This window comes from Hypanus sabinus, chromosome 30, assembly GCF_030144855.1.
Source record: "Hypanus sabinus isolate sHypSab1 chromosome 30, sHypSab1.hap1, whole genome shotgun sequence".
Taxonomy (NCBI): Eukaryota; Metazoa; Chordata; class Chondrichthyes; order Myliobatiformes; family Dasyatidae; genus Hypanus; species Hypanus sabinus.
Window position 1 is genome coordinate 28645270 of NC_082735.1, and position 22671 is coordinate 28667940.

Consider the following 22671-nt stretch of genomic DNA (forward strand, 5'->3'; position numbering starts at 1 on the left):
ACATAAACTGTATATATATGCTTTTTAAATATGGTGAGGGGTTTTACCTCACTACCCTACAAGGCAACAGGCTCTGACATTAAGTGAAATTATTTTTCCTAATCTCCGATCTAATCCTTTGACTACTTATTTTAAATTTGTACCTGTTTTCTGTTGCTTCTACTGTGGAAAATAGGTGTTTCCTATTCACGCTATCTAGATCCCTCATAATCATACATTTCAATTAAACCTTCTGTGATTCCAAATTAAAAACTGTAAGCATATCATATCTTACCTTGTTTCTACAATCTTCCTGTCCTACAATAAATCACATCTATTCCTCTTCAATGTAATAATTACCAATTCTCAGTAATGTGCTGACCAGGGCTGTGATCTAATAAATGTTATATATAGCTATAGCATAATTATTCCTATTCTTACAATGTTTGCCTTGGTCAGTAAAGTGTCCTGTGTCTTTTTAAACACTTTCTGTACCTGTCCAGTTACCTTGGATTTCTGGTCAAACATTCCAGGATTATTTTGCTTTCCATACCAAACATTTAATCTGTTTTTCATTGGTTTGCTGCATCTTCCCAAATTACATATTTCACACTTGACTGGACTAAATGTCATTAGCCACTTTCCTGCTTATATGAGCAACTTGTTTACAGTGCCTTGAAAAAGTATACAGACCCTAGCCCTTTCTTCACATAAGTAAATATTACAACCAGGGATTTTGATCAATGTGACTGACAATTTAAAACGGGGAAGTGAAGATATGTTTAGTGATAGGGTCCCTTTGGAGATAGCGGTAGTTGCGGAAGATAATGCGTTGGATGCAGAGGCTGATGTGGTGATAGGTAAGGACAAGAGGGACTCTCACTGTTACGACAGTGGGAAGATGGGGTGAGTGCTGATGTATGAGAAAAAGCCATGGGGATGCTTTTCAGCAGAAGCAACTGTAAATCTGGCCAGGATTAATAAGAAGATGAATGTTGCTAAATAGAGAGAAATCCTAGATAAAAACCAGCTAGCCTCTGCCAGAAAGCTTAAACTAAAGAAGTTGTTTTGTCTTTCGGCAGGACAACAAGCCAAATCACACTGCCAGAGCAACCACGGAGTGGCTTCAAATGAAGAAAATTAACGTCCTTGAGTGGCCCAGTCACAGTCCTGACCTTAGCCCAATCGATAATCTCTGGCAAGACCTCAAGATGGCTGTCCACTCATGCTCCCCAACTAACCTGGTACAGCTTGAGCAATTTTGCAAGAATTGGCAAATCTGGCTCCATCATGTTATGCAAAGCGAATAGAGACTTATCTAAAAAGACTACTATAATAGCTGCAAGAGATGGTTCAACTAAATACTGAGCAAAGGGGAATGAATACTTTAGAACTGCTGACATTTCAGTTTTTGAATTTTTAGTTTTTTCTGCTTTACAATTTTCGGTTTTTTTGGGCTCTACTGTAATAAAAGGAGTATGCGATTCACAAATGAAAATTCTCAGTTAAATGGATCAAAATCCTGGTTTATGTGAACAAAGGGTTGGTGGGGGGTGTTGAATACTTTTGCAAGGCACTTGTAAGTTTTCCTACTAGCTAAGCCTCCATGTCAACAGTCAATCACATGACCAGTTCTGCATCATCTCTGAACACCTTCAACGTCCCTCCACTGTCCAATACCCAACAGTTAACACTAAATTACTAACAGGCTTGAAAATTGCAAAGTGACAAGTACTCTTACCGTTGGTAACAGCCTTCCATTCATAAAAAAAAATTAATCAACTGTCACACTTTATTCACAGCTGCTGAGCCAATTTTGGATTTAATCTGCCACAATTTTGGATCACAGGGGACTCCAATGCATTTTTTTTTAAACAGTTCTTCACAAAAGAAGTATCAAAAGCCTTATTAAAACCAACACACATGTGCAACACTCACAAAATGCTGGAGGAACTCAGCAGGTCAGGCAGCATCTATAGAAATGAACAAACAGTCATCGTTTCTGGCCGAGACCCTTCTTCAGGACTGGAAAGGAAGGGGGACGACGGCAGAATAAAAAGGTGGGAGGAGGGGAAGGAGGATAGCTGGAAGTACTTGAAGCCACTTCACGTGAGAAAGGTGAAGGATTAGAGCTGGGAAAGAGAATTGGTGCCAGAGGAGAGAGGAGGGTTGGAGTGGTCAGGGAAAGTGGGGTGGGAGAAGATGGAGGCTCTGAGGACCCAAGAGGTGACGGTGGAGCCTGAAAGACCTGGGTTTGAAGAGTGGTTGCGGGGGAATGGGGACCTGGAGGCCCAGGACCAACAATGAAAGTTTTTGCCTGGGTGTGCTGGTCAAAATCCAGGCTGGAGCCACAGCCAGAGACCGCACAGTTTGCACTCTGAAGGTATCCAGCGTCGTCGGAACCAATAATGACGGCGGTGGAATCTGGGGTCTGGATCCGCTTGGGGTCACTGGAACAAGGTTGGCGTCAAAGTGTCACCAGTCCAGAGGCAGCCAGGGTCTTCGAAGCTGGTGTTGGAGTTGGCGAGATCCGTGGTCATCCAATCAAATCAGAGTCCAAGCGGGAGACAGCAGGGACCATGGTTTAGGGGTGCTGAAGGCTGTCAGAAACAAAGTTAGTGATTGCGGGATCTGCGGTCTGGAGACAGGTGATCTTAACAGATGTGAGGAGGGTGAAGAAATGGCAGATGAAGACATGGATCCGGCAGAGGATGAAATGTTAGAGAGATCCATGACAGACGGAGGAGAGTATGTGCTGGAGCTGTGACAAGGCCCACCAGGTATCACATACAACTTGGAAGGAGAAGCCATGGGAGAAGCAGTCAATTGACTGTGAGTACCTGGGAAACTTGGTGAATCCAAACCAAGAGAATTGAAAGCCATGTGGCAGTACAGCAGAACTGTGGTTTCCTTCCACATTCCAAAAGTGTGTGGGCTCAGCAGTTAAATGACTACTGTAAATTGCCCTTGGTGTGTAGGCAAATGGTTGAAGCTAGGGGAAGTTGATGAGAATGTGGACAAAATAAAAAAACAAGATGGGATTAAAGTATATGGGTAATTGGTCAAAGGGCCCCTCTGCTTGCTTTGATTTTATTTGAAGTAGCTGTTTCTAGTTCTCTTCTGCCCAGTTCTCCTTTGTCTAATATGATTCAGTCTTTATCCTAAATCAGTTTTGCATGTTTATTCACAACGTTACCTCTGTCCTTTTCTATGACAATGCTAAGCCTAACTGGATTATGATCAATTTCACAAAAATTGCTGTTTATTGACTCATTCCTACCTTTTTCATTCCACCTGTCCAGACCCTACTCTCTTGTTGGGCTTGCAACACGCTGACTGAAAATGTTCTACCGAACGTGATTAAGGAATTATGAACCCTTTTAAACTGACTGCTTCCTGGTCAGTATTAGTGTTAGGGTCATTGCAATGACCACTACTACTGCCCAAATCGGAGACAAAAGGAAACACAAGTTTAAAAATGCAGTTAATTCTGACGATAAATCATTTTCCATACTCACTTGCTTAAGATAGCCAATGATTGCTCCAAAAGCCTCCACCATTATTTTTACTAATTGTCCACTTTCAGCTTCTGTTAGATGAACTTTATCGTCAAGCACACAAACCATCATCCCAAACTCAATTATACTGTAACACGCGGTGATGACATCTGGTTTAGAGTAAGTTGCCTCAAGTCCAGGATCTTCCAAACAAATCCGTACCTCCACACAGGCTAGGTTCACTATCAATGTCAAGAATTTAATTCTTGTGTCATCATTTACTGCTAAAAGCCAGTCTGAACCATACACAGCCAACAAAAGTCCAGCAAGTTTCAGTGCTGGATCTCTCTGTGAGATACTCAGTTTACTGTTCAGTATACTGAAGAGACCAGTGTAACAGTTCTTCAAGCATGCAGTGAAGGTAGGGTCCTCTTTCAGGATACACATGTTAGGAAGAAAATGCTGCATTATGTTACACAATTCAAATTTCCGGTTACCTTCTTCTGCAGCAAACTGTTCACTAAGCACGTTGCATACTTTAAAGAGTTCTGGTTTAGAAGTATTCCAACATATATTTTCCATTGCATTCAGCAGACTGACAAGTAGACGCAATGCTTTCTCACAACCATGACATTGGTTTATATAAGCCTGACATAATGCAGACACTGTTCCTTGAGTTACTAATTGCTTTTGTCCTTCAGAACAGGCAGAAAATGTCTGAAGACACTGATAAGAATCATCAATCATTGATGTGAAGGTGGTAATATCTGCCCCAGGTTCCATTTGCGAACTGATGACTTCATTGAAAATGGGAATTTTGTTGAACATTTCAGGGTGAGTAGCCATTTCTGGACTTGTGGAAAAACATGCAAAAAGAGTCAAGCCAAGAGCTCGAAAGATTTGATTGGGACAGCCACTGGGTGATTCCTTGGTGATAAGCAGCCTGCTTGGGAAAGAGAATCCGATAGCATCAAATATTCGTCGTCGAGTTTCTGCATTGGTTTCGCTTGCTTTCACCACTTTGGTCACCTAATATATAAAAAAAAGACAATTTATTTTTGAACACTGATAAACAAGTGCATTGCAACTATCTATGTAACTATTTTCTACATCCTACTTGAAATCTGAGTCAATTTGAATTTACACCCAGCAATCTGGATTATAATCCAAATTATTTTGAAAATACGCTAACACAAAAGGTTAAATTATCAGGACACCAAATATCCAGGTAGTTTAATCCCCTATTCAGGCAAATCTGCATTGAGTGCACTAAGATTAACATATTCTTCTCCAGATAGTATGCAACAACTCCAAACAAATTTTGTCTAAACCTATGCTCATTAGCTTGGGCCTTTGATTAACATCTATTAACAAGATTCTATAAATTAAGGATTTCTGACTATGCTAGGTGGCCCATTCACTTTTGTGCCATCATGAACAAACTAAATTCCAATTTACCACTAGTTAATAACATTCAATTTTAGATAACCTTTCCACAGCCTGGACCATAAGCATGATACAACATTCACCTTACAAAGAGAAATCCCTAGAGAGTCTACAGGTAGAATTAAAAGCATGGCTGTGGAGATAATAGATTCCCTTAAAGATGAGCATAGCCACCTGTGGTTGGAACCAAAGAAAATCTGTGAAATGTGTGGTGTTGTCCTAAGTCCTATACAAATTAACAAGGAAGGGGGTTTTGGAGGTCTTAAAGTTCATGAAGGTGAATAAATCCCTAGGATCTGAGCTGGCGCCTTCTCAGACTTTGTAGGAAGTTAGACAAGAAATTGTGATGGCCCTTGCAGAAATTTTTATAGCTCCGGCCAAAGGTCAGACCGGAGAATGGCTATTGTGGTGCCATTGTTTAAACAGTGTAGCAAAAACTAGGAAACTACAAGCTTATCAGTCCAACAACAGTGATAGGTAAATTACTGCCAAAGATCTGATTCGGGGCAGTCAGCATGGCTTTGTGTGTGGGAAGTCATGTCTGACAAATGTCTTGGAGATCTTCAAGGAGGGTAGTGGATGTTGTCTATGCGGACTTTAACACAGCCATTACCAAGATCCCTTATGGTAGGCTAGTCTGGATGGTCAGATAGTATAGAATCTGGGAGAGATCATAGATTGGATTCATAATTGGTTCATTGGTAGGAAGAAGACGGTGATGGTTGATGGTGGCTTCTTGGACTGGAAGCCTGAGTCTACAGGTGAGGCTCAAGGGTTGTGATGGGACCTTTGCCGGGCACATTAGCAACATTTAAAAGTCATCTAAATAAGTACATGGATAGGAGAGGAGTTGAGGACTATGGGCCATACATTGGCAGATGGGACAATCCCACTAGACAATACAGTCAGAATGGACAAATTGGGTCAAAGGGCCTGATTCCATGTTATATCATCATTATTACGTGCTGTGTTGTATGACACATGCAATCATGGACCCGTGACCATGATTGTTCTTGGCATTGCCTTCTTCTGGTCAGCTTCTTTACAAGACGGAAAACCCCAGCCATTATCAATACTCTTCAGAGACTGCCTGGCGTAACCAAAACTTGAGATATGCATCAGGTGCTCATACAACCATCAACCAACTGGTCCCATGGCTTGAGTAACCCTGATCTTGGGGCTAAGCATGATGACCCACAGACTAGAAGAAGGAAGGAGTGCCCTGTACCAACTTTCAGAGATGTATCTCCATCCTGCCACCCATTATGTTATATGACTGATGCTAAAAAGAATCTACTTACTTAATAGGATGATGATCCACATAAACCAAAGTAAATGCAACATATTTGATAACTTGAAACATAAACTCATTGCGTACACTGTGTGTCTCGGGTGGAAACTTATTGTCTGACTTATTGTCAGAATATCAAAACCACCAAAGTAAAACTGGTGAACTGAAACATTCTTACCAGTAAAAGTGCTGCGAACTGTTCACTGTCATTTTTTGCATCATGTAGAACTTTAAGACATCGTTCCAGTATCTTATTATTCGCCTCCTTTTCAGTTTCAGGTGTTTTCTCTGAAGTTGAAGTCATTTTAAGCAATCTGAATAGCAATATAAAAAGAAAGCAAATACCAAAAAAAGTTACTCCAAAAATGACAAATATTGTGTAGAACTACAGACTCCTAAAGGACTTGGGTAGGTGAAAACTGGGTGGGTTGCCCTGAGCTTCCCACTGCCTGCTACATTAATTCCACAACGTACTTTGACCCTTTTGTAATGTCATATTGGGAAACTCTTTTGCCAAGAACAATCATAGTCATGAGGTCATGATCATCTATGTCATACGACATGAAACATGATGAAGATAAACACGACCACATCTTCCATCAGGACACACTGAAGCCTCCTGGACTAAAAACTAAATTCTACAACTGCAGGTAACTTGATTTCTTGGACTGCATCAGTCATCCATCTCTGATATTAGCTCAGTATGTTTTATTATCCTTTCTCACTCTCTCTCTATGGGAGTGGAGGACGTGCCCAGCCTGATATACTGGGTGTGACCTCCTGCTCTGTATTTTCAACTCGCAGATTTATTTGTTCATGTCCTTATTCTCTAGTTATTCTCATTCACTCATTGACCAGATAATGTGTTTATGGTTTATCCCATAATCATCCCAGTTTCACTCCTTCCAGCAGCTTAACAAGCCTCTTTTGTTTCCCTTTCAATCTGGCCTGAAATAGTAACTGTTTCTCTTCCCACAGTATTTCCAGCATTTTCTGTCTTTGTTTTGGATTGTCAGCATCTGCAGTTTTTAAAAATTTTCGAACACAAGGGATGACACATTTTTACCCAATGTCATTCTTTTAGGAAGCATATTCAAAGTAGATGCCGGAACCATGAAAAAATGCAGCTTTTCTAAATACTGAGCTTCTTAACCAACTCATACTTTAAGTCTCTACTACCACTGATGACTATTGCTCAGTTCTTATATTGTTAAAATATTCTTTTTGATTCACCGATTTGTAAGATGTACAATGCCATGGATAGATATATTAGAACACATAGAACACTTCACATTTTTGTAGATATAACAAAAGTGAAAAAATAGGTTTAAAAATTATATATATTATCTGCATTATAGTGTAACTTAATATATGACAGTGTTCAATGAAAGAAAATCTGCAAAGATGATTTATGCCTTTAACATTAGGCACAAAATGTCGGAGGAACTCAATAGGCTAGGCAGCATCTATGGAGAGAAATAAGACAGTCAACGTTTCGGCTCAAGACCCTTCATCTTGGCCTCGACTTGTTTAGATGAAAGGTCTCGACCCAAAACATTTACCGATCCCTCCACTGATACGGCCTGAGCTGTTGAATTCCTCCAGCACGTTGCGCGTTGCCCCAGATTTAAGAACCCGCAGTTCCTTGTCTCCATAATTACATTGTAAGCGATCAAGAACTTTTCAAAGACACGCGGTGAATCTTCACTATCACGGAACTCAACGGGACAGGCAGCATTTATGGAGGAAAATGAACTGTTGACGTTTCGGCTCGAAGCCCTTCATTTGGATTGCAGTTGAGTATAACATCACTTCACAAGGTTTTCCAACAAACCACACTCCCTCACTGCAGTGCTGCCTGGAGCCGTAACATAATCATATTCAAGCACCAAACAAATAAGTGAAATGAATAGTAAAAGCACTCCCTATCATTTTTCTGATTTACTAACTTCTCAGACACGAAATTGATATTTCAAAAAAAAGACAAAACCGATCAAACCACAAAATACAAAACTCACCTCGCTCTTCCACAACATCCGGGTAATAATGACCTCTCGCCTCGAATAACGTAAGCCAATCAGACGCTCCGAACTGCTCTCCCCTTGACCAATCGGAACGTGGCCCATTCCTCAGGCAGGGGTCAGCATGGCCAGAGCCGGGCGATTGTGAACTCTCACCCCGGCAACGTCAACCAATCAATGGCACGCAAACCGGGAGGGCCAGATCAGGATTTCACCTCCCCAGCAACCGTCTCTAAGTGCCGGTGGTGACCGGCCAATTCCGGGGCCCGGTTCCTCCAGACCCAGCTATGTTCCGAGACCGAGTCATGTTGGAGACGGAGGTGCTGCCAGGAGCAGCGAGGTTCCTCCCTTCATGGACGGTGAAGCTGCAAGCTGGCGGCAACGTTGCAGGTGACTTGCGGTCTAAGCCTCCCCCCTTGGCGCAAAGAGCAGGCTTGACCTCCCGCTGCAGGAATGGTTTTTATTACTTGATCCATTTAGACAGCTCGTCCTGACCCTGATGCATAACTTGCTCGTGGGGAATAAAGATCCCGTCTCCGACAGACCGCCACTTAATTCTATCCATGCCTCGTCACTGTGCTTCATTCTCGCATTTCGTCCCAATAGCAGCTTAAACTGTTCTGGTCCGGTTTTAAGGGCTGGATTACGGGTAGTATTAGAGGGTGTGTAGTATACTTTGTGTTTAGTATTAGAGGGTGGAATTGATCTTAAGCAGTCATGTAGCCCAGAGACGTAGCCCTTCTCCCCAGCTGATCCATTCCGGCCAATATTCCCATCTAAGTAGGGTCATTATTCAACGAATTTGACCATGTTTGGCGCATTTTCCTCCAAATATTTCAAATCCATATAGCTCTCCAAGTATCTTTTCGGTGTTGTTAATGTACCTGCCTCGACCATTTGCTTTGAAAGCTATTGACCACGCTTGATGAAAAAGTTGCCCCTTGGGTTCTCTTGTCAAATCTCTCGCCTTAAAAGCTATACCCTGGGTTCTCGATTCCCCACCCTAGGAAAGAGACCAGGCAGAGTTTGAGAGGTTATTGATTTATTAAACAGCTGATGTGTTTCAGAAGCGGATGTCAGTCGCGGAAGTGACGCACTGGAGTGTTTTGCGATGCTCCAGTGGATGATCTCCCGTGATCAGAGAGAGAGACGCGCACACAGCGGGGAGGAGAACGTCAGGCAAATACACACTGGCACGGAGGGAGCGATAGGTACAGACGTGCGCACACCGCTATGACAAGCAGTTCCATAGACAGTGAGACCAACTCTGTTAAGTGGGGAAGGCACAAAGGGACAGGAAAGAAGACGCAGGGGAAATAGGGTAGAGGGAAAGCGAGAAGAAATAAGACCAAGAGAAGAAGGTGCTGAAAGGTAAGCTTCCCTTAGTTCTCAAAACTGTGTAAGCGGGTGGGAGAGTAAGGGAACGAGACGGCAGGAATAGGGCACCTAGGAAATTTGAAACGGGGGGCCAGTTTCTCACAATTGATGGGCATAATGCGATGGAGAGAATGGGGAAGTGAGAACGGAGATCCGGGTTCAGGCCCAGCGCATCTGCCGGCAGCGAAATGAGGAGGAGTCTTGATGCAGGTTTGACAGGCGAGAATATTTCAGAGGAGTCTAAATTTGATCGGGGTTTTTCGAGGCCGGACGCCAGGTGCCGGTGATGCGGACGGGACTACGTTCTTAACGCCTTAGCCAAATGCATCTTTAATGCAGAGTTGTGCAGCGGTTGCAGAGCGACAAATCATTGTGGCGAGTTTATCAGTCCCTGCAGTCCGAATCCCGAGGCGGCCATATGGTACCGGTATTGTAACCGGAGTTATGAGATAGCAGCGGCCGAGTGGCGGTGTGTTAGACAGACGGGCGCGCACACCCGCTCGTTTATCCGCAAAGTGTTGTTGTAATGCATTTAGTTTACAGATCTGATTAAATCAATGCGTCAGTTCAATAATCTGGACTTAATTCTACGAGATACGAAGCCACTGGGGTGAGTATCTTAATATGTGCCGTGATATAGAGTCCTAAGTTTTTATACCATTCGTGTTCTCGTTTTCCCCGGTGCTTTGCAAACCACAAGTTACAAGTTCTCAAGCAGGAGAAGGCAGGAATAACTAGCACACTTGACGATCGCCTTGGTTGAGGGATTAATGTTAACTCGAGCACTGAGACCTACTTCCTTTCCCTTTATCCCTTCGACTGGTGCCTTCCGAGCTTAGCAAGCAGTTCTTGGTGTATGGGCACACAAGGAACAGATTTTCGACGTTGCAGCTTTCGGTCAACACGAGGAAGAAGTATTAACTGAGGTAATAATGTTCCCCAGTCGAAAAGCTGCAGATTCTAGAAATCTATAATAAACACGGACCATACTTGGCGACTTGTGTGAAGAGAGAATCTGAGTTAAGATTCCTGGTCGACGATTTTACGTCAGAATTACGAAGTATAAAATTAAACGTGCTTCATGTTGTAGAAGAGGGAAGAGGCATAGAGAAGAAACATTATGTCTAGTAGTGATCAAGGTGGCACAAGTTGTATCGGTCCCGATTGAAGATTATGATTCGGAGTCGCTAATTGTAGAAATCTGTCTTACTGACGTGTGGGGAGAGATACTGGAATGTTTTGGGTAACGGCTGACAGGGTGGAGATAAGTCTCTACCAAAGGAGGTGTAAGGCGCTTCTTCCTTCCACTAGCCTGCAGGTCACCCTTGGGAAGGTGTAGCACCTGCTTAGCGTACCCTCCTCTTCTCCCCCCCCCCCCCCCCAAATCGGGGTTAGTGAAGCCAAGGGGGCAGGTGGTGGATGGTGGTATGAGAAGCTGCTGCACGTCACGCGTCCTGACGCAAGGTAGAAGATCTCTGAAGAGCATTGTTAACGACTGGGGGGGGGGGGGGGGGTCACCTGTCTTGTAAAGACACTGCCCAGAGGAAGGCAATGGCAAACCACTTCCGTAGAGCTTGCCCAGAGCAATTATGGTCATGACCACGATCACCTACGTCATAGGACAGGGCACATAATGAATGAATGACTGGAAATTTGAAATGCAAAATGCTGGAGGTTTTGGCAGACTGGGTAACTCCTCTGCCTCAGCAATATGCTGTTCCCTTTGCATTGTCCCCCTTTCTGCAACTGGAGGAGATGTCCTTTAGATCTCCTTGCTTCCCTCCATCAAAAGATTCACATATTGTGCCGATTAGATACTGCTTATATTTTGCAATATGCATTCATGATATGTGCCTTATACTGGAAATTTGGTGATCACTTTTGTGTTAGGTGTTGATTTAATAATATACTTAGTGCCCATTACTTTGGCATTTAGAGTAGTAATGAAGGTCCCACATTTCTGTCAGTATAGAAGTATTCTTCATTGCTGTTTCCGTAACAAGTGTTTTTGACCAGTCAGCGTTGTTAGCCGTGAGCCGAACCCCCAAACCTGAAGGACCAGTGGACTACTCTTAGTGTGCCCTTTGACCTGTTTGCCGTGGGTGATCCTACCAAGAGCCAAAGGACAGGGCCCTGACTCCACTCACCAGGTCATTGCGGCACGCAAACCAACAAACTGTACGACAAGGCTGTGGTCCGTTTGGGGGTTTAGTAAGGTAGTAAACCAAAAACAGAGGTCAAAGTGAGCATGGATAACATTGAGCTTTTAGTTGCTTTAATCCTTCACCCCATTTCTATTTTCATCAATACACTTGGCCTCCTATATTGCTGCAACAAAGCCTAATGCAAGCTTTAGGAACAGTTTAATTTCTTCCAACTTGGCTCAGAGAACTTAAGTGAAGTTCTTAAATGCAATGTTTTTTAGCCTTTCCAGTCAACACGTTAGAACTAGCCAGTTTTGATGAAAGGTTACCCTGAAATGTTGGATTCTCCCTCTTCTCCGATGCTTTCGTATTTGAGGATTTCCAACAATTAGTTTTTTTTATCACTGATATACTGCAATGAGATCTGCAATCTCAGTCTCAAGATTTGAAGTGAGTACACTGATGAATCAACTTTTCCAGCAAATCTGACTTAGTTGCTCTGTATTCATTGTAGAAATTTAAATATTATTAAAGAAAACTTATCTTTATATATAGCATTGCTTTTGAAAGCTGCTTGCATTATTTGCTTTAACTGAAACGTAATGAATTTTAAATTGAAACAGTTGATGGGTGGAATATTTAAAGGAACTTTTTCATATATGCACAATACACTCTTACATTTCATCAGTGAATCCGTATCAAATAACCAGTCCTCTTACCTTTTGGAGTTCTTTTTATATTATAAGATAGAGCACTCTGCAAGACATGGTTGCATTGGAAGAACTACAGTACTGTGGAAAAGTCTTAGATATATATATATATATATATATATATATATATATATATATATATATATATATATATATATATACATATATATAGATAGCCAGGGTGCCCAAGACTTCTGCACAGTACAGTAGTAATTTTGTGTATTACACTGTTCTACTGCCACAAAAAAAAAAACAAATTTCATTCATGTGTGAGTGATGATAAACCTGATTCTGGTAAAGAGTCTCTTTTGTGCACTGAGTGTGGGAAGGGGGCAGGGAGAGAGTAATCATGGTTGGGAAAATAGGAAGAGAGAGCGGTGGAAGTTGGAAGCTCAGAGAGACATTTTGTCGTGATCAATAAAGCAATTGTTTGGAAATCAGATGAGCTTGCCTGGTGTCTCAGGGCTGTGTGTGTCTGCAACCACGCTGTCCGCCCCTGCCCATGGCATCCTTTTCTGCCCCCTGCCTCACACCCCTCCCATGGTGTTCTACCCTTGCCATGCCCAACATCCTTTGCTCCCGCCAGACTTACAAAATCACTCTCCACTCCATGTTGACAAATACAGTACTGTGCAAAAGTCTTAGGCACCCGAGCGCAAGGTCTATTAATACCATAAACCTAAGACTTTTGCACAAAATTTTATTGGTGATAAGATATTTTTTAATTAATTGAACCACTTATAACATGTAGAAAGTTGAAACATTTATAACATTTTAGAAAGTTTTCTATAAGCATATGATCCAGGATATTTTCATTTTGTCCTATTTAAACAAGAAGCGCGTAAATCAAAAGGTAGTGTGATATGGACAAGCTTTACCAGTAATGTTTAGTATTGATATTAAATTTAATGTGGATATTTTATTATCAGTATGTCTGTATATTTTAAGTGGAAGTGATGACTACTCATCTGTCACTACTGCTGCTGTGATCTCTGGTTGTTTGTTCGTTCCATTGAATTATGCATTATGTTAAAAGAGCAAAGTAGAAGATTTAAATCAAAATTTTCAGGGGTCCATTTAAAACAAGTTAGAAATGAGCCTTTTTTTCTGTTTAATTGTGGATTTTGGGCACAGCATTGCTATATATCTGTAATGATAGGAAAGGTGAAAAACAATGTACTTTTATTAACATTTAATGTTTAAGAGTTTAATGTTGATTTTCTGGAGTAAGAATTTTTATTTTCTGGTCATTTCAATTCCCTTCTATGCAAGTATGCTTGAAATCTTAACTCAGTGTAGTTGTAAGAGCAAGTGAATTAGCATCAGGCCTCACACTTGGCCCCTCAAGCCTGATTCTGCTATTGAATAAGATCCTGGTTGATTTTGTTTAAATATATTCCCATCTCAAAATGTTTGCCTCATGAACAACCATGCCTCAAAAAAGTTTGCTTCCAAAGCTATGTAAGGGAAAACTGTTCCAAGAATTTGCTCCAAGTTAAAATATTTCATTTCCAACTGTCTTAAATAGATAATCTTTTGCTTTTTAACCATATCCACTTGCAACAGGAAACATTTTCTCCATGGTTCTTGTATGTAGCAAGTTAATGAGGAATTGTCGTAGAACTTTAAGAACAGTTTTGGTATGAGTTCCAGTATGGACAGTCTGAGGATGACTTTTAATTTGAAGATTATGGTATCTAGAAGCAGCATTACTATGTAGTGCTGCAAATTTTAATGTGGAGTTTGCTGATGTGAATTTTTTTTATCATGACATTTCGTTATTGAAGCTTATGGAATGCGCATGGCTTTGTTTCCTTTGTATTTGGGGAAGATAGAAGGCAAATCTATGATGACAATTATAAATTGAATTAGGATGACATGGGGAATGATATAAAAGATGATGAAACTTTTTACGGGCAATTTTTGGTGTGAAGTTGGGAGATGGAATGTTTTATAGAACATTGAAAGGATAGACTGGTTAAATTCTTATTCGGAATGTTCTTTTAAGTTTGCCCTGCTCCACACTGAGAATTTATTTATCATCCTCAGTTAAGTCATTAATTCACCATAAGACATAGGAGACTTCGGCCATTCAGCCCATCAAGTCTTTTTCGCCATTCAATCATGACTGTTTTATTTTTCCTCTAAATCCTATTTTCCTGCCTTCTCCCTGTATCCTTTGACACCTTTACTAATCAAGAACTTATCAACTTCTACTTTAAATATACACTATGATGGCCTCTGCAGCCATCTATGGCAATAAATTCCCCAGATTCGCCACCTACTGGCTAAAGAATTGCCCTTCATCTGTGTTTTAAAGGCTCACCCTTCTTTTCTGTGAGACAGTGCCCTCTGGTACTAGACTCTTCCCACTGTGAAATATCTTCTCCATATCCACTCTATTTTGGACTTTCCATATATACTCCATTTCAATGAGATTCCACCCCCTCCCCCCGCCCAATTCTTCTAAACTCCAGAGAGTCCAGGTCCAGACAGGCAAATGCTCCCCAATCATTCCTGGGATCATTTTTGTAAACCAACTCCAGACTCTCTCCAATACCAGCACCTCATTCTTAGATATGGGGCCCAGAACTGCTTATAATACTCAAAATGTAGTCTGACCAATGCCTCATATAGCCTTGTCTTTTCTTTATTCTAACCCTCTAGAAACAGGTGTCAATGTTTTCCTCATTACTGACTCATCTGTAAGTTGACCATTAGGGAAACCTGCATGAGGACTCCCAGTCCTTTTCACCTCTGATTTCTGAATTCACTTCCTGTTTAGAAAATAGTCTGTGCCTTTACTCCTTCTACCAACCACTCCCCTATCCTAATCTGTCCAAGTCCTTCTGCAGAGTCCCTACAATTTCAATACTTCTTGCCACTACGCCTATCATCTGCAAACTTGGTCATAAAACCACCCATTTCATCATCTAGATCATTTACATATACTGTAACATGTAGCAGACCCAACACAGACCCTTGAGGAACATCTTGAGTCACTGGCAGCCAACCAGAAAAGGCACCCTTTACTCCCACTCTTTACCTCTTGCCAGTCAGCTATCTTCTATCCATGCTAGTATCTTTACTATAATACCTTGGGCTCTTATCTTGTTAAGCAGCCACAATTGCAGCAGCTTGTCAAAGGCCTTCTGAAAATTCATGTAAACAACATCCACAGACTCCCCTTTGTCTATTCTGTCCGTTATTTCTTCAAAGAATTCCAACAGATTAATCAGGCAAGATTTCCCGTAAAGGAAACCATGCTGACTTTGACCTATTTTGTCATGTGCCTCAAAGTACCCTGAAACCTCATCCATAATAATGAACTCCAACATATACCCAACCAGTGAAGTCATGCTAACTAGCCTACAGTATAATTTTTTATCTTTTCCCTCCCTCCCTTGTTAAAGAGTGGAGTGGCATTTGTAATTTTCCAGTCCTCTGGAAGCATTACACAATCTAGTGATTCTTGAAAGATCACTACCAATGCCTCCATTATCTCTTTAGCTCCCACTTTCAGAACCTTAGGTTATAGTTCATCTGGTCCAGGTGACTTATCTACCTTCAGACCTTTCAGCTTCCCAAGTGCTTCCTCCTTAGTGATAGCATTTACACTCAATTCTGCCCCCGGACCACTTGAATAGTGAAGACACTTATAAGTGAAGACAGGCAGAATTCATTTTGTCTGTCATTTCTATGTTCCCCTGTTTCTCTGCTCTCATTTACCACCTCTCCAGTGGTACAATGTCTACACTTGTCTCTTTTACTTTTGATGTGTCTAAAAAAAATTTCATAACCTCTTTTTATATTGTTGGCTACCTTGCCTTCACATTTCATCCTTTCTCTCCTTAATGCTTTTTAGTTGCCTTCTGTTGAGTTTCAAAGGCTTCCCAATCCTCTAGCTTCCTGCTAGATTTTGCTATACTTTCTCTTTGCTTTTCCTTTGTCTTTGACTTCCCTTGTCAGCCATGGTTGTCTTATCCTCCATTATTTTTCTTTGGGATGAGCTGCTAGTTGTCCTACCAAAATTACATGTTGTAATTTGCTAATTGCACCATGTTGTAGGAACATTAACAGTTTGTTTAGAATTGTTAGGAGTGAATGTGGTCTTCTGAGGTTCAGATGACATCAAGCTGAGCCTTGTGAGTCAGATTCCCAAAGCTAAAGGTGCATTCTCTAAAGAAAACTATGATATCAAAGAGTTTATTTTGCAAAATGATTCAAAATGTGCATAGTAACCTTTGCATTATGTCTTTTTCATAGCAAGTTGCTAAAATAACATCTAATGCAATTTATTATGAATGGTTAATTGATTGTCAATAAATTTAAAATGATAATAATTGAATCCTGTGAGCAGGTACTCTGATATTTAAACAATGATGAATCTATGCCTTGTGAAGTGGAATAAAGCAGTGTAAAACTTCAATTCAAATCATGTAATTCAGTTGACAGAACCAGTCATGCATTGCTCTCCTTCGTAATCCTAGCTGCTGGCAATATGGCATTAACCAAATACAATATTTAATAAATTCAGTGTATGAATTTCACTTGCACATATTTTTCCCAAGTAACATTAGCTTGTGCTACATCTCCAGAACAAAGGGCTGTCAGAATTAGATTATGTTAATAAACAGAGCTTGAATTGGTAACCAAAAGTATAAATGTATCACTTGTGCTTTAACTAACAGAGAGGTTTTCACTCTGTGGCTTTTCATTGTTCATTGGTATCCTGGCTCCTTCCACTTGTCTAAATGTGACAGCTGATATTTTATGTTTGAAGAAGCTAACCTTTCACTGTAATACTGAAATATTTCTGCTCCTTTGCCACTTTATTTCTCAAGAAGTTTCTAATATTTTCAAATAATTCTGTCAACTTAATTTCCGATTCTGTTGGAATATTTGCAGGAGTTATATCCATGTGCAGAATTTTGATTATGTCACGTGCCAAGTCACAGATATTGTGTTAGTCTAGAAATTTTCAAAGCTTTCTAGGCCAAGTCCCAGACTAGTATTTTTATTTCTCTTTTATTTCTCAGTACCTATTGATTTTGATAGTGACTAACAAAATGTGTATAACTTTACTTCAGAGTTATGATTTAAAAAAATCTCATTATTTTCAAATTCTACCATGTTTTGGCCATTCTGCTTGTCCCTGTATTTTCTTCCCCAATTTCTGACCTCGCATTTAAAATTTTAATTGATCCACTTTTAATAGCTGCTCTGCCATGTACCCTGGTATATTTATGTAATGTTTATATTCTTTGCAGTTCTGCTGTAAAGCAGGTTATGAATATAAGGTATTTGATAAATGGAAACTTTGTTACTGTGACTCTCCTAATGTGGTGTAGGATTAAGTTAATTAAAAGGCAGACAACAAGAGAATTATCAATGTGTAAAACAGCCTTGAGGGCGTTTTTTAAAAAATCTTAAAGGCTTCTTTTTTTTTCAAACAAAGTATGCTTTTTCTCTTGGAAATTAGACTGTTTGTGAAAACCTGCAGTTTCCAACTTTGGAAGATTTTAAAAATACCTTTGGAATTGGTGCCCTTTCCATGTTTGTGACTGAGTGGTCCAGTGTTATTGCTACCCTTTCTACAACTTATTTGTGCACTATATAGCACGGTTTGTTTTAGAGTTATAGAACTATAGAAAGGTACAACACAGAAACAGGCCCTTTGGCCCATCTAGTCTGTGCTGAACCATTTAAATTGCCAACTCCCATTGACATGCAGCAGGACCAAGCCTTTCATACTCCTAACATCCGAGGACCTATCCAAACTTGTCTTAAATGTTGAAGTAGAGCTCGCATGCAGCACATGTGCTGGCAGATCGTTCCACATTGTCACGACCCTCTGAGTGAAGGAGTTACCCCTCATATTTCCCTTAAACTTTTCTCCTTTCACTCTTAACCCAATCTCAGTGGAAAAAGTTTGCTTGCATTTATCCTATCTATACCCCTCATAATTTTGTATACCTCTATCAAATCTCCTCTCAATCTTCTATGCTCCACGGAATAAAGTCCTAACCTGTTCAGTCATCGCTTATAACTCAGGTCCTGCAGACCTGGCAACAGCCTTGTAAATTTTCTCTGTACTCTTTCAACATTGTTAACATCTTTATTGCAGGTAGATGACCAAATCTGCACACAATACATATGCTCGGTCTCACCAACATCTTATACAACTTCAACATAACATCCCATCTCCTGTATTCAGTACTTTGATTTATGAAGCCAAAAGTGCCAAAAACTTTCTTTACAACTCAAACCATCTGAAATATATTTTTAAAGCTTTTAATAAATGTTTTTGTTTGTGAGAATTGCCTCTTGTCTAATGATGCTCAAAATGAATGGAGGAGTTGGGTTGATGGAATGCTCAGAGAGCCAACATAGACTGGATAGGTTGAATCACAGCCTTCTGTGTTGTCAAAACATATAACAAAAAAGAATGTACACTTGACAATGCTGGTCATATTACTAATGTAGGGAGCATGGCAACTCAAACAAGTGCAGGAAGCTCCACAAATAGCACTGACATAAATGATCAGATCAGATGATTTTAACCTCCTCTGTTTGATGAATAGTTATTTTGATGGGGGCTGCGTAAACTCACTATGCTTCCATGGATAAGAAAGTGTTTGAGGCTTCAGAAATCAGTTCGCTTTATATTTTTCAGACATGTCATGGAATATTATGGGCAGTTTAATTGGTGAGAAATCCTCTTTAATAACTTCAAATATTTTTCTACTCTGCATAATTGGGTTGCCGTTTGACATCTTTTCTCTTTTCAGTGGTTTGCATTGTTAGCTAACATTAAAGATTTATTAGTAATATAAAAAGGAGGGGGGAATAAGGCTAACATAGCTATGAATGTGAATACTCATTTATAACACTAGTCAGCAGAGATTTTGCTTCCTGAGTACTTTTGAGTGTATCTTATGGAATTTTGGGCTGCTGATCATGAAAATCACCTTGAAGTTTCCCTATCACGCTCCAATTTTTTGAAATCACATAATTATGATTTCAGTTCATAATTCAAGTCAATTAAAATGTTACTCAAAATATATGCAGAGAAGTTTTCTATCTTGTCCAGGCATACCTGGGCATACTTAGGCAGGGCAGATGCTGCATGGCAGGACAGGTTTTAGAAAGGCTATAAATTTCTGTGAAAGCTTTTGATATTTGTGACAGACATTTCCCAGAGTAACTGATGCCAAGATAAAGGAAGGCATTTTCATTGGTCCACAAATCAAACAGGTCATCAATGACAGACAATCTGAAGAACTTACAGTGGGACTGGAGAAAATCACATGGAAGGTATTCAAGGATGTTGTGCATTTTTTTCTTGGCAACTACAGAACACCAAACTCTGTGCAGCAAGTTGACAACATGCTTCAAGCATGCAAAACCAAGAAGTGCAAAACGTCACTAAAGATTCATTTTCTGCATTCCCATTTAGACGTCTTCCCTGCAAATCTTGGCGCTGTCAGTGACGAGCATGGTGAAAGGTTTCACCAGGACATTGCAGTCATGGAGAAATGGTATCAGGGCAACTGGAATCCATCAATGCTGGCTGATTATTGTTGGACACTTAAGCGAGAAGCCTCAGACACTGAGTACAAATGAAAATCACCAACAGGACATTTTTTAGCTTAGTTGAACTATTGCAAAGCATCAGCACCGTTATGCAATTAAACACATTATATTCAATAAAAGTTAACTTCTTGGTTCTCCAAATTCCTTTGAGATACAAGGAGTCTGAATTTATATTTGTGTTCAACTTCTTCTAGCAGTCTATCATAAACAAAAAAATAAAAAATTCTGTGGAAGCAACACTATCGAAAAAATTTGTTGTCCAGTGTAATTCATTTGTGGAATATCCCATTGTTCCCTCATTTGTGCATTGAATCCAGGGTAATGCATTCTTTGATTTGTTACTAATGTCACAGTCAACATAACGTTACTTCAAATACAATCTAAGCATTCTTACTACGGATAAGAAATCTTTCAGTTCCCTTCTGTAATAATAATGTAGTGCTTTCAATTGCAACAGCAAAACCTTTAATTTTATATATGGGTAATATTTAAAATGGCTAGTCCAATTGAAATATTTCCTTTAGTATGACTGAATGTATTTTGCTTTTTGTGGTAAAGATGCCTGCCGATGTTGTATGGCATCTTCACCAGACTTCGAGGCAAGTGGTCCAGGGTCAAATCTGGCTAGCTTCTTGCACGCTTTCCATTTGTGCTGGCTTGAGCATCTAGCTGACAACTCGGCCTTGTTTTAAAAAAAAACAGTTACAAGTGCTAAAAGAAATGGCAGGGTTGCTCCTGGAAAGGCGCGGAAAGGAACAATAACTGTGGTAAAGGTCAATTTCAGGAACAGTTGATTGAACATGAATTTTCAGCTTTGATATCAGTTGTTCGACAGCACAAATAATGTGATCTGTGCTCTGTGCAGGTAATCTTTGTCTTCAGTGATATGGTGACCATGAACAGGAGCCTAGAAGATTTTCCTCTCCCTGCGATGTCTTCTCTAATACCTTGGATGTTCGTTAGGCGGACGTGTGTTTCAAAGCTGAAGGACCTGTTGTATATTTTCTTCTGTCTGAGCACATTGAGTTCGTTTACAAGTAAGTCACCATCTGATCTCAATGTAGATATTTCAAGTTATTGCAAGCAGCTTTACGCTGTAAGACTTAATCCAGTTCAAAGTGAATTAATTGATTTATTTGACAAACACCACTTCCTCATATTTCAACAGTGTATCAACCTATAATAGGTTCTCTTGATAGCACCTTATATCTTGTGTACATATTTTCAGATGCCATCTGTTGAATGTTTGACGAAAGACTGGTTATTGACATTTTAAGGTAGTGGTTCCCAAACTTTTTTATGCTATGGAGCCTTGCCATTAACCGAGGGGTCTGTGGATACCAGGTTGTGAACTCCTGTTTTAAGGAGATGTTAACACCAACTTTTTTTTCCAGAACAAATATGCATAGTCCTACTTTTTCCCATATTCACTGAATGAAGGTGTTTTATGTACAGCTACATTTTTTCATGTGCTGCTTTCATCTATCTTTTTGAGCTGCTTTTGCAACACTGGTTAACTTAACTGTATGATTGAACCTGAAATGATTCGTATGAATCCTGGTCTAAAGCCCTGAGCCACTCATAATCTTTTTCGTCTCCCAGAGAAGTGAAAATCACTGACTTTTCCTGAACCACATCTAAATCTTAACTGTTATGAGGACACTAAAAGTGCACCACCATAGACACATCGTTTTTGAGTGCATAATTCAAATTTATCATACAGTTTTAAAAACCCGGATAATCTGCATCCGTTTATTCAGAAATCCTGACTCGCTCATTAGACCTGAGTGAGAGCCAGGAGTCCCGAGTTCAAGTGGGCTATGTGACCAGAACCGAACCCCCCCCCCCCCCCTTCCTGTGTGCAGCTGAGGCTGGGCTCTCATCCATCTGCCCTGGGCGTGCTGCTGGAATCGGGGTGCGGAGAGCCGGGTGTCAGGGCAGTGAGTAGATTTGTGTCCGGAGCTGGGGTACAGAGTGCCTGCATGTTTCCTATTCCTTTCATCTTGACTGGGTTCATGGAGAATGTATCTGGCTACTTGCAGTATGTTCTCTTTAAAAGAAATAGATGAAATTAAAGTGTGTTTGACTATCTATTTATTGATTGAGATACAGCGAGGAATCAGCCCTTTGAGCCTTGCTGCTCATCAATCTCCCGATTTAATCCTCGCCCAATCACGGGACAATTTACAATGACTTATTAACCTACCAACCGGTGCGTCTTTGGACTGTGGGAGGAAACCCTGTGGTCACAAAAAATGTACAAATTCCTTACAGGCAGCGGTGGGAATTGAACCCAGCTCAACGCTGCCGTGCCAGCCCAGAATAACATTGAGTTGTCCTGAAAATTGTCTGATCTGGCACTATCAATGTATAAAGGCTGGCATGATATCAGTTTTACTCTACTAGTAGTAGCAAAGTACATTTGGGGTAGAAATGACATTTAAGTCAACCATACGTGTAGTTTGGACTTTAATTGTTTAATTATGTTCAAAGGTTGGATTTATCATGAATGTGTCATATTTTTAATCTGTCCTGGAATATGGGTACCATTGGCGATGTTTAATACTCATTATTAATTGTCTTTAACTACACAGCTGTATATTAAGCATA

The 22671-nt window shown here is 40.4% G+C and overlaps 2 protein-coding genes across 7 annotated transcripts in view; one reads left to right on the plus strand and one right to left on the minus strand.

Annotated features, from left to right (window-relative positions):
• ncdn (neurochondrin) overlaps positions 1–8363 on the minus strand; it is a 36242-nt gene extending 27879 nt beyond the window's left edge. For 2 of the 3 annotated variants that reach the window (XM_059954516.1, XM_059954512.1), the window contains exons 1-3: positions 8232–8363; positions 6392–6527; positions 3498–4505 (exon numbers count right to left, since the gene is read on the minus strand). In XM_059954516.1, the coding sequence (XP_059810499.1) occupies positions 3498–4505; positions 6392–6517 (1134 nt within the window). In that variant the 5' untranslated portion in view covers positions 6518–6527; positions 8232–8363. Of the gene's footprint in view, positions 1–3497; positions 4506–6391; positions 6528–7874; positions 8030–8231 lie in introns of those variants that run through there. The other variant, XM_059954515.1, reaches the window with a different exon arrangement.
• Positions 8364–8443: 80 nt separating this feature from the next.
• Positions 8444–22671, plus strand: part of LOC132383493 (dyslexia-associated protein KIAA0319-like protein) — an 89625-nt gene continuing 75397 nt past the window's right edge. Inside the window, exons 1-2 of one of the 4 annotated variants that reach the window (XM_059954511.1) lie at positions 8444–8624; positions 20927–21098. In XM_059954511.1, the coding sequence (XP_059810494.1) occupies positions 20948–21098 (151 nt within the window). In that variant the 5' untranslated portion in view covers positions 8444–8624; positions 20927–20947. Of the gene's footprint in view, positions 8625–9344; positions 9606–20926; positions 21099–22671 lie in introns of those variants that run through there. The other 3 variants (XM_059954508.1, XM_059954510.1, XM_059954509.1) reach the window with 3 other exon arrangements.